This window comes from Salarias fasciatus, chromosome 17 (assembly GCF_902148845.1).
Source record: "Salarias fasciatus chromosome 17, fSalaFa1.1, whole genome shotgun sequence".
Lineage (NCBI taxonomy): Eukaryota > Metazoa > Chordata > Actinopteri > Blenniiformes > Blenniidae > Salarias > Salarias fasciatus.
Window position 1 is genome coordinate 13,325,958 of NC_043761.1, and position 12,935 is coordinate 13,338,892.

At 43.4% G+C, this 12,935-nt stretch overlaps 1 protein-coding gene across 7 annotated transcripts in view; it reads left to right on the forward strand.

Moving 5' to 3' along the window:
* Nucleotides 1-12,935, forward strand: part of pcloa (piccolo presynaptic cytomatrix protein a) — a 75,430-nt gene that overhangs the window by 21,427 nt on the left and 41,068 nt on the right. For 6 of the 7 annotated variants that reach the window (XM_030113285.1, XM_030113284.1, XM_030113289.1 and 3 more), the window contains exons 5-8: nucleotides 2,430-6,471; nucleotides 6,807-8,311; nucleotides 8,945-11,009; nucleotides 12,602-12,649. In XM_030113285.1, coding sequence (XP_029969145.1) covers nucleotides 2,430-6,471; nucleotides 6,807-8,311; nucleotides 8,945-11,009; nucleotides 12,602-12,649 — 7,660 coding nt within the window. The remainder of the gene's footprint in view (nucleotides 1-2,429; nucleotides 6,472-6,806; nucleotides 8,312-8,944; nucleotides 11,010-12,601; nucleotides 12,650-12,935) is intronic. The other variant, XM_030113288.1, reaches the window with a different exon arrangement.

The following is a 12,935-nucleotide window of genomic DNA, read 5'->3' on the forward strand; positions in this document are numbered from 1 at the left end:
GATTCTGATCAACAAAACACAACTGTTAGCGAGACCACAGCAGCTGAGCAACAGAGTAGTTCTGAAAAAGCAGCAGAGGACCGTCCTCAATCTGAGACAGGCCTGACTGATTCTGTTCAAGCAAGCACAACTGTTAGTGACAGCTCAGCAATTGAGCAACAACACAATAGCTCTGAAAAATCGTCGGAGGACCGTATTCATCCTGATAAAGAAAGCTCTAATGTTGAACAACAAGCTCCAAGCACACCTGCCAGCGAAATCCCAACAGTTCAGCAACCGCAGAGTAGCTCTGAGAATGTGACAGAGGACCTTCCTGTCCCAGAGGAAGGTGAGCAGCAAAATCTATCGACTCATTCAGGTTCAGACAAGACAACTGCTGAGGCAGAAACTGAGCCAAATCCCAAGATTACTCAGAGCGAGGCTGCAGCTCCCTTGACGGATAATGACAAAGTGGAGCCCGCTCCAGAAAGTCTTCCAGAAAAGAAAATGGATTCAGTCGAGCCAGAACCTGCTTTCATCCCTGAAACCGTCGCACAGGAGGAGGTTCCTGTTGTGCCCGACAGTACGTCTACGGAAATAAAAGAGGAGAAAATAAAAGAGAGTCCAGATGAGAAACCCCTGAGTCAGGAACCCCAGCTTTGTTCAGCTGGCAAAACTTCATCTGAGAGAGCAGAAAATGCCTCGAAGGATGAGGGATCAGATATTACTACAAAACCTGAGGCTAACAGTGTAACTCCTGATGTTACCTCAAAAACTATGACAGAAGAAGAGTCAGTTGCTCCTGAACCACTTACTGAGAAAGTTGATGTTGTTGAATCTGACAAAACTGAGTCAGAATTGAAACCAAAACAGGAGAACCTCACAGAACCTATAAATCCTCCAGTAGAATCAGAAAAACACCCAGTTCCATCTTCAGAGGGGGAAAGCCAAATAAACAATGTGGAAAACAGTTGTACAGAGAAAGGGAAGGAGTCTACTTCACTTGAGATGGCAGGTAACACACCTGCAGAAGAAACAAAAGCTCTGAATAAAACAAATGATAATCCTGGCGAAAACAAGGTTTCCCAGGAAGTTGTTAAAGATGACAAAACAGCAAAGGAGGAAATACACGTCAGTCCTGATAAGGAAACTTCAGCAGAGATGAAAACAAATTTAGCTGCTGACATTAGCATTGAAGCAAAGGCTGAAGAAGAAAAGGTTTTTGAAAACAAATCAGCCGAACAAAAAGCTGTGGAGAAGGAAGATGACAAGGTTGGTGAAACGGTTTTAAGTCCCGCAGTCTCCTGCACTGAAACGGAGAAGATTTGCCTGGATATTGAGAAGAATGAATCAGAAACAGCAGGAGAGCCAGTTCCAGCTGCACCCCAGGAAATGCCAGAAGAAAAAATTCAGACAGATAAAGAGATGGAAAAAAAGCCAGAAATGGTGTGTGAACCTGCTACTGAAAGTGTGGTTGACACAGCAATGTTAGTGAAGAGTGGTGAAAAAGATAAGTGTCAGGCCGAAGTAGACAGTGCTTCACATAAAGAGGAAAAGCAGACACCTGAAGATACAAAGGCAGAACCAGACGATAAATCGAACAAGCCCTCAGTTCTCCCACATCCTGACTCTGAAGAGCAAGGAAAGGTCAACGCTGAAGTGCCTGTGCAAATTGTAGAGGCGGTATCATCCTCAGATGTTATTAGCGAGACATCAGATACAGCTCAAATCTGTGAAAGGAGCCTCGTTGAGAATGAAGGGAAACCTGGTTCACAAAATGCAAACAATGCTCCTGACAGTCAACATAAAGTAGAGGAGAGCACATTAGCTGAGGCAGGCAGAGACGAGCAAGTGGCTGAGCTGTCAGTCAAAGAAGAGGATGGAAAAGATGACATAAAAGAGGATGAGCCACAACCTGTTGCTAGAAACATCAAGGAAACTAATTCAGCATCAGCAGCAAGCCTTGCTTGTGACAAAGATAGCCCAGCAGCATTTGATGAGGGAGAGAACACGTTATCAAAGGAGGAAAAGGGATCAGAGAGAGCTTTTGAAAATGGAGGTGTTCCTGTATCAGTGACTTCAGTCCTTGTAGCAAATCCTGAAATCCCGGTCTCTGTAGGCAGTGAGCAGGACAAAGGCTCAAAGGAAGAAAACACAAACATGGAAGAGAAAGAGAAGGCTAAAGTTCCATCTCTGGAAAGGCTCAATGATGAAGATGCGGTTTCTGAGGTGAAAATACTATGTAGCGCATAGTAGTAGATTAAATAGTAGATAGTAGTAGATTATTTATTTACTTTAGTCACTGTGTCCGTTTGACTTCAGCACTCTGTATAGTGTAGTGTGTGTACTATATGTTCTGTATAAGTTTCATCAGTAAAAAAGTTCAACTGTTAACTTCATTGATGGTGCAACATGTAATAGATGTTCTTTTTTTTTCTTTCCTTTCTCAGGTTAAAGCAGTGGAGACTTTGAAAGAACCCAGAGTGACAGAAGTTCCTATCAAGGAGGGTAGTCCCACCAGCCCGTCAGACCTATCAAAGCTAGAAAGCACTGTCCTCCCCATTCTGGAGGCCCAGACAGGTTCCTCAGAAGAGACGAAACCAACAGACACTCTAAAGACCAGACGGAAATTAGAGGTACTTCCTCTCTCACCTGATTCACCAAGTTCAGAAGAGGACAGAGACATTTCGAATGACCAGACTACCATGAAGAAAAAGCTCCTTGTGCCCATGGATGTCAAGGGAGATTCTTTGGATGACAGCAGTGAAAGCTTTGGCAAAGACAGTCCAATGTCAGGGGATGATGAAGATTTTATCAGAAAACAGATCATGGAAATGAGTGAGAATGAAGATGCTTCGCCATCTGATGAGGAAAATCTAATACGGCGAAAGATTCGAGAGGAAGAGAACAAACGAAAGGAACTAAAGGAAACTGAAACTGTTGAAAAGAGCACATCAGGAAAAGGCAGAAAACTCACCAAGAAATCTACCATAAGTCCAGATGATGAAGATAAGGTTCTCACTCTTTCAACTGAAAAACCTGACATAAAAGTAGTAGAACCAGAACCAAAAGAAGAGAGTAGGAGTGGGACTGCAATCCGTGAATTTCAAACAATGGATTTGCATGCAACTAGCAGGCCCATACGTATACCTAATGAGGATGGAGAGCCTGAAATGGAAAGCCTAACTGACTCTCCAGATGATCGGTCTCGAGGTGAGGGGTCATCCAGTTTACATGCATCTAGTTTCACCCCTGGAACATCCCCAACATCCCTCTCATCACTGGATGAAGACAGCGACAGTAGTAGTTCCAGCCATATACGTACTGGTGAGGGTAAACAACACAGAAAGGCCAAGCACAGGCAACCTGGTCAAACACTGCCAACTATTGAGGATTCATCAGAGGAGGAAGAGTTGAGGGAGGAGGAGGAGTTGCTCAGGGAGCAAGAAAAACAGAAGGGCTCAGGAAAGAAGTCTAAGAAAGACAAAGACGAAATTCGAGCTCAGAGAAGACGAGATCATTCAAAAACCACACCAAGTAACCTTTCCCCTATTGAAGATGCCTCACCAACGGAAGAACTGAGACAAGAAGCTGAAATGGAAGAGATCAGACGATCATCCTGCTCTGATTTTTCGCCCAGTATTGAATCGGATCCTGAAGGGTTTGAAATTCATGCCGCAAAGATTGCAGCAGTCCAGAAAACATTTCAATTGCCTACATCAGTGTCTCTTCACTCCCCAACAGATGATCAAAACCCAGATCACCCACAGAAAAAGTCACTCAAATCTGCTGATGAGGCTTATGAAGAAATTATGCTGAGGGCCAAGTCTCCAACAGTTGAAAAAGTTGATAATCAACCAGAAAAAGAATCACTTTATGGAGGAATGCTCATTGAAGACTATGCCTATGCTTCTCTTATTGACAATTCCACTGGTGACCTGGGAGAGCCTGAGATGATTAATATTCCTGCTCAACCCAAAATATTAAGATCACCAGATGAAGTTTATGAAGATATGATAAAGAAAAGAAAGGAATTCATGCAGTTGGAGCAGGAATTCCAAAATATGCAGCCTAAAAAGGAGAGTACTAACCCAGAAATTGTTTTACAGCCGGCAGAGAATATGTTCTCCAAAAGCAGCGAAGTGACTTTTGGAAAAGATGGGAAGCCCTTATTGGATGCTGAAACTGCATATGAAGAGCTAATGAAAAGAGTTCTGACTCCTGGAACAAGTCCAACTCAGCAGGAGCCTGAAGTGGAAGGCTCTGTATCGAGAAGGGCATTACACCCCATCCCAGACCTGAAAGTGACACAGTGCTCTTCAGGAGAATTGTCTTCTGATGATGAGAGTATAATTAAAAAGGAAGGGGAGAGAACTGCAGATGTAACATCAACAACAGAAACAGAGCCAGTAAAAGTAATTGACTCTTCTCCACCTTCCACATTTGATCAGCAAGCTCACACTACAACCACAACATCCCAAGCTAATGCAGTGGACTTATCTAGTACCTTAACTAAAACATCAACTCCAGTGATTGCCAGTGTATCACCCTTCCCGACAGTCCCTCAGTACACACCCAGTGTACCAAGTGTTGTGTCTACTGCCCCACCTGTGCCCCCAAAGCCAAATGTCCTGCGTAGGGCTAATTCTCAGGAAAAAGCAGAAGAACCAGTTGCACCACCACTGCCTCCTCCCACTCCTCCCAAACCCACAGTGTTTCCAAGGAAAGCCCCGGTTCCTCTTCCACCTCAGGCTTCAGCACCCCCTGTAATAGCTATGACTACAGTCCAGGGCTCACCTACAAGACAAACAGTTACGCCAACATACAAGCCTCATATCCCCCCTCCTGTTCCACCTAAGCCATCCATTCATACTGGGATTGGGGAGAGTCATAGAGCAGGACACGGTGTCAAACCACCAATTGCACCAAAGCCTGGCTCACAGCCTTCTTCACCAGCCCATGCCCCACATCCATCACGACCTACTGTACTTCCAACAAGTTCTCATGATAGTGTTCTCAATCTAAGTCCATCTTCAGAAAGTAAACCATTCCAGCCCTCACCAAAGTCTCCTTCTTCTCCAAGATATGCCAGCAATCTCCGTGATACATATGTAGTCATCACACTGCCATCTCAGCCTAGCTCGCCAGTGGACGGTGTCACTACTAATGCTCCCTCTAGCCCTGGGCCAGCATCTCCTTCACGTCAGGGACAGCATGAGAGTTATCAACCTCATTCATATTCACAGCCAACACAACAACCAGTTCCTCCTCAAACAACCAGGGTGCCTCTGGCATATACACGTGTTTCAGAATCTATTGAAAGTCAAGAGATTTTTGGCCCAGAAAAACATGTATCTAGTTCTTGTCACATAATTGAGGCAGTATCTGCATCAGCACAGCCACCAGTGGTGATGCCTAACCTCATCTCACAAGTGGTCACCACAGAAGTCCAAAGGACCACTGTTTCGGTTGTTCATGAAAGGACACCACCTCCAGTGCCAGCTCCTAGGGCTAACGGGGTTCCAATATCAATGGAGAAATTGAAGCCTCAGGTGGCTGCACAGAATGGGCAGACTGTTCAACCTTCTGACGTGGTAGATCTTAGGACTATGAAGATGGATCCAGAATCAGGCATGAACGGAGTGGATTTGTCTACTACTGGCTCAGAGTCAAGACGTCAGTCCTTTGTAACGGATGTCAGTCGTCACAACAGTGCTGTCCAGTCACCAGTGGTCAACCTTAGTGCTGAATCATCTACTGTTTCCATTGTGACCGATAGCATCACCATTGTAACATGTTCTGCCACATTACAACGATGTGATGTAGACTCTTCTCAGACATCATCAGTGCCCCTTCAACTAACGAAGAACAAGTCTTTTGAACCTGTTTCACAGATTATATATCGGCCAGTTGATTCTCAGCCCTCCACTAATGGTACCACAGAGATCCCTATCAATCTTTCAGTTGGATCAAGCATAAGTGGAGGAACCTTCCAACCCATACCTGTTACAATGGCTCCTCCATCTGCTGCAGGTTGTGTTGCCAATGGATTAACTACAAGTACAACTACAGTGGCAGGAGCTGTTGACCTCAGCACAGCAAAACCATTCAACACAGTGGTGTCAGTGGATGCTGCATCTTCAGAAGTTGTTACAGCTGTAATTGCAGATGATGGCAAGCCAGTGGATCTCACTGCTGGCAAAAGAGCAGTATGCTGTGATGTTGTGTACAAACTCCCATTTGCTGGAAGTTGCACTACTCAACAACCAACCACACCACTGCCTGAAGACCGTTTTGGATATCGTGATGACCATTATCAATATGATCGATCACCTTATGGCATGCGAGGACTTGGTGGAATCAAACCTTCAATGTCGGACACAAACCTAGCTGAAGCTGGGCTGTTTTTCTACAAGAGTAAGAATAGCTATAATTTCAGTGGCACAACAGAAGGTGCAGTAGACCTTACCTCATCAAAGATTTCTGATGCAGGTCAGTGGAGTGACATTGCAGACCTATCACTGAAATGTCACTTTGAACTCCTTCCACTTATTCATGGCTAATACAGCATCTTTTGATTTATTTTTGCTTTTCATTTCGTTATGCATGGACATTTTACTTTTTGATGCTTTTTTTTCTGTTTCCTTCCATCGTGACATTTTTGCATGTGTCTGCATGCCGTTCTGCTTGTCGCACCTCAATATTGGAATTTCTTTCTCTTGGCTCCATTTTTTTATATATATATAATTTCGATAAGGCATGGTTGACTTCAAAATGAAATTACTCTGAAGTACTGGAACTGAACTGATGTTCTTGATTCTTGACAGGTGAAGCTGTTGACTACTCCAAGAAAGGCACATATGCGGGAATGACTATTCCACCCTATTCCCAAGCCAGAGACACTAATGCTGTTGGTACACTCTTTGGCACAAGCAGTGTTTTGAGGTCATCAAATGGAGTAGTGTATTCCTCTGTTGCAGCACCAGTTCCATCTACATATGCTATTACCACCCAGCCTGGGTCCATATTTAGTACGTCATACAACACCCTGTCAACTATGCATACCAGCGACACCATGCCTTCCCTTTCTGACCTTCAAAACTTGCCAATTACGCGATCCCATAGTTTTCTGTCCACTATCACCAACACCGAAGAACAAGGAGATACCCCTCTCAATCTGGAGATTTCCAGGGGTGGTAATGCTGCTGTTAATGCCTCCACAACAGCAACGACTTCTTTATCCCTTGATACCTACACTGATGCATCCTTAGAAGCCATTGCTGCTTCACTGGAAGCTCTGTCGTCACCTATGGTTCCTGGGGACGGCCAGTATCAAGCAGAGCGTGAAAGGTTAGAAATGGAGAAACTAAAGCAACAGCGCCTAGCTGAGGAATTGGAATGGGAGCGGCAGGAGATTCAGCGGTTCCGTGAACAAGAACAGCTCCTGGTGCAGAAAGAACTGGAAGAGCTGCAGTCCATGAAGCAACAGATACTGGCCCAGCAAGAAGAGGAACGACAGGCTCACCTTATGATGCAGAAAGAAACCTATGCCCAGCAGCAACAGCAGCTTGAGCAGATTCAGAGACTCCAAGAACAACTTCGTTTGCAACTGGAGGAGCAAAAGCTTCGTCAGATGTACCCAGGTGCAGACATACCAGGGCATGGCATCCAGGAGGCAGTAGTCCTGGGGCCTGATGGCACAGTGCTGTCCCGAAAAATCACAGATAGTGGATGCCAAACAGATGAAGAGGATGAGACAGTGAGTAAAGCTTATACAGCTGGAAGAAAAAAGAGAAGTGCTAAAAAAAGTGTTGACAGTTGTGTGCAGACTGATGACGAAGATCAAGAGGAATGGGAGGCTCAGAACAGAAGCCGACAAAGCCGGCCACGCACTTCCAGGGGTGACAGAGGTGGGCAGTCAGAGATGTCTCTCCAAGCCCATACAGAGATTTCCATACAAACAGATACGGAGGGCAACGTCAGAATGGACACCAGAATGGAGCTTTCTGACTCCGAAAGGACCTCACCAAAGAAACGACTTACTCCCTTAGAAATAGGCCAGTCACCTAACCTCAAAACGGATTCCTCTACACTTCAAGCACTTCCTAAATCCCCAAAAGTGCTATACTCCCCTATTTCCCCCTGTATATCACCAAGCAAATCTCTTGAGTTTGTGTCCTATGATAAATCACTTGGTGATACCAGCCCACAGAAGTTAAGAGGAAGTGCAGATCCTTCAAAAGCCTCTCCAAAGTCCATGCAGAGATCTATGTCTGATCCTAAACCCATGAGCCCAACAGGAGAAGAAAGAGCAACATCTGACACCTACGGTGTAAGTATATCACTTTAAACTCGTACTGTGATTGACATAAAAAGTCCCCAGACAAAAACTTTTTTTTTTAACTTTAGATAAAGAAAGTTCAGTTGAAGTTGAAACTTTTCTCGTGGTTAATATAATTTAAAATCAGTTTAGACGTGTCAGAAATTGCACCTCCAGCTTAGACATGAACAACATGAAATACATCCACAGTATGGAAGAGATTTTTCAGGCTGAGCATTTCGCTTTTCAGAATCTCATAAATATATAAACAGTTGAGGAGGGAAAATGCTGAGCTTGCTTGAAAATGGTGAGCAGCCAGAGATCCATGGAGACTTAATATGAATAAAGCTTCCTTTTAGATTTGAGTGCAAATTAGTTTGGAGTTAAATGATTGTGGGCAGAAATGTGCAATGGGAGTCTGTTCAATGAATGTGTTTTCCAAATGACCTTTCAAACACTTTAATATTGACTAAACTGTATAGAATGATCAGATTATTTCCTTTTCAATAATATAAACAATTGTGGTCACCATCTCAAGATAACTTAATTTTTAATGAGAATAAACATAACTAAATATAATTATTGTTGAAAGAGACATAGGTTCTAGAATTGATGTTGCACTGATAGTTTATATTTTTCCTACAGGGAAAGAGCTCAGGTGGCACCCCAACAGGCACTCAAAAGAAGGTGAAGAGGACTCTCCCTAACCCACCGTCAGAGGAGGAGACCACAACCAGTGGCCAAACAGCATACAGTACTGGTTCAGCTCGTCGAAGAATGTGCCGCAATTCCAACATGGCACGTGCAAAGATCCTGCAGGACATTGACCGTGAGCTAGATCTGGTGGAACGTGAATCTTCCAAGCTCCGCAAAAGACAAGCAGAGTTAGATGAGGAAGAGAAAGAGATTGATGCAAAGCTTAGGTATTTGGAGATGGGTATTAATCGGAGGAAAGATGCACTACTAAAGGAGAGAGAAAAGAGAGAAAGAGCCTATTTACAGAGTGTTGCGGAGGATAGAGATTACATGTCAGACAGCGAGGTTAGTAACATTCGTGAGACTAGAGGGGGGCGAGGTGATGAGGATGAGGAGATTGAAAATCATGGTCTGGAACGTCCCAGGACAGCTCCTCAGTCAGAACTGGATGACTTTGTTCCACCTCAAACTAAGCATGAGTATGGAAAATACTCCCAGTACCAATACAATCAAAGTCAGTACCAGCAGTCTCTCTACCAGACTCCTCAGTCATATCAGTCTCACTCAATCTATTCATCTGTTCCTTCGCTCACCAGCTCTCAACAGCAGAGTTACCACCAGATGCTTTTGCTGCAACAGAAAGCTGCTAGGCAAGCAGCTCTCCTTTCAGAGCTGGATGCAACCAAATATGATGTCATTAGCCGTCAACCCGACCCAACATCATCACCTTACCTGGGTGTCAAGTATGACAAATATGGCAACCACCTTGACCTTCGAGCCTTGGAAGTAGGAAGCTTAGCAGGTAGCCCTATGTCTACCGTCTCGGAACCCTACTACACTGATGTTGATCACCACACACCTCGGAGTTACATGCTTCTTGAAGATGCTGCGGAACTAGCAAAGGGGTCCACTGGTCTGTCTTCATCTTATAGTCTGGCTGAGAGGGAATTGGCTAAGGCAGAGAAGCTCCTGCGCAGGAGTGCTGCTGATCTGGGATCTACTGACTATCTGGGATCAACTTCGAGACTCCATACTTTTGGAAAGACACCCGATGAAGAGGATACAATGGAGGAACCTTATGAACTAAAACTTCTGAAGCAGCAGCTCAAGCAAGAGTTTAGGAGAAGTACAGGTGGGACAGAAAGTCTAGAACAACTGACAGGTCTCTCCCAGCACTACTATACCCCAAGCTCTGGCGTCTCCAGTTATTCCCAAAGACATTATCCAAAGTCAGAGAAGTACAGCATCAGTCGACTTACTCTTGAGAAGCAGGCAGCAAAACAACTCCCAACATCTATGTTGTACCAAAAACACAAGACTCCTCTACTGGATCCTAAAATATCATCCAAGTATTCCTCCATTACGGACGGCAGAGGTTTGGAGACAGACTTTACCAGCTATCTTGGTTCTACAAGCGCATCCCCAAGATCAAGCCGACTCATGCAGGATGAAATTACCTTTGGGCTTCGTAAGAATATTGCAGAGCAGCAAAAGTACCTTGGGTCTACCTTGGGTGCCAACCTGGCTGGTTCCCTTAACTTGGGCCAGAGCTTAGGTTTGGATTCTGCTTATCCAAGTGGAAGCCGCTCAAGGCCCTCATCCAGACCAACTTCTTGCTATGGTCTGGATTTGTCTATCAAACGGGACCCCTCCAGCTCTTCGTTAAGGCTAAAAGGAGATGGTGAAGCATCTGGGGATGTACCAAGTTATCAAACTCCATCTGGTCGCACCAAACCAACTAGCCTTCCCATTGTGCAAAGTGGCCGGGGCAGAATACCCATCGTGGCACAAAACTCTGAAGAAGAAAGTCCACTGAGTCCCGTTGGTCAGCCGATGGGCATGGCACGTGCGTCGGCGGGACCTTTGCCTCCTATCTCAGCTGATTCAAGGGACCAGTTTGGTTCATGCTTGTCTTTGGAGGGATCCCAACAGCAGCAAATCAGGGAAGAGCCGACGAGAGGTAGAGGTTATGTGCTGCTGGATGACCTTCAGGGCACCATGTCAGATAGTGAAGGTAAAACACAGAGTTGTCACATTGTCATGCTTCTCCTGTTCATTACGTTGTCATCAGACACTTCTGGTTGTTCTTTGTTTTGCATGTCTTCAGTATTAACATGTTTAATATGTAGCTTGTGTTTGATCGTTCAGACTCTGCTCGTGTCTGTCAAAAATGTCTGTTTTTTTTGTCCAGTTTTTGTGAATGTACTTTCTTTTCATTTTCTTGTGTCTGGTGTACGTTTCATCAATCTGTGGTGATGCAATGTGCATGCATGCCTTTTATGCTTTCCTTAGGAACTTGAATGTATCTCCATGCATGCATCGTGAGTCTATTTACATCCCAGATATTGTGTAATATGTCTCTATTTTAGTTCAGCACTTTACATTTTAAGCTCCTGTTTCAGCTGTATGATGTGGGAGGCTTCAACTACCAAAAAGTACTTGCTCACCGGTCCATTTTGTTTTTGTACAGTGTCTCCTTATTTGAAGCACTGCAATTTTGAGGAAATTGTCATTGGTAGCAGTTTCAAGTTTTAAAATGCTGTGTTTTATTAGATTTAGCAAGCAAACATAACTCACAATGGCAGAATTGATTTTTTAAAAGTTGCGTTAGTTGTGGAAAAATGTCTTTTCCCCACAATCGACACACTGAAAAGTGCCTCTTACACTTGAAGATTTTCCATAATTGGCATTCAGACAACTGAGACAGCTAAGAAACCACATGTTATATTTATCAACGAAGATAAGAGGTGATCAGTCACGTTTGTGGATAGATATTTGTTGTTGATACTAATTTGTTGGCTGATTTGATTTCAATACTTGTCAATTCATGTTGATAATCTATAAATAATTATAGAATGGCATTACTGGAAAACACTTCACTTTAGCTGTTGTTGTCACAGCATTTGAAATGCATAATTGATTGCACTTGTGTGTGTAATAAATGTTAAAGTTCATCTTGCATGTCTTCTCTTTTATATACGGGTTTGTGTTTTGTGATACTTTCTTTTGCATGGAATGTGTGCCCTTTTACCTTTCTACACAGTTCACTTCCATTGCATTTCTTAAGGTAAATCTGCTTTGATTCAGTCGGAAACTTCAGTGGCTTGACTAATGTTCAATGTTTTTGATTAAGAAGTATTGAAATTCAGTACCAAAATTTAACCATTAATCTTCGAACCACCATTCATGTATCCCGAACGGTTTCCAAATTTAGAACAGAACTGGGGGTGTGACACACCAAGTTAACCCAGCAACTGAATGGAACTTTATTATGCCATTAATAAAACAGATGAAAACACATTAAAAAAATCCAGACATGTTGCCTCCTGCTATGCATGCATGACTGAACTGTATTGAAATAATTAATTTGTTGAAAAGTACTTCCTTAACTCAGGGGGCCGCTGAGTCACTACCGAGTTCAGATCACATTCATGGAATAAGATACATATTGTGCAATTTTTAATCTGAAGAAATCAGTGCAATTACCGCTGTTTAGTTATCTGGTTTCCTTGTTTAAAGTTTTCTTGAATGCCACTTAACCACTTGTAAATAGATTCATTTGTATTTCATTATCTTGAAATGTAAACCCATTTGCCTTGATTCCAGCCCTAAATGATTCCCTGATGGCTTTGAACAGAGACGATGCAACCAATGGTAGAGTATTAGTTAAGTTCTCTAGTTATCCATTAACTAATATATTAACCTGCACTACAAATTTAGCACACATCACCATGACACGATTAACACATTTTGGAGGTTTCTTACAAAATCAATTTGACACATTCAACATCCTTTCATCACAAAGTAAGAAATTCTGGTTTGGTAGATGTGTCAATGTGTCTTTTTTTCCTGTTTCTCTGTTATTTCCCTTTTAAATGGACATTACATGGAAATGTCATAAGCAAACCGAGTTATTTGGCTCTGCTGCTCTCCCACAATT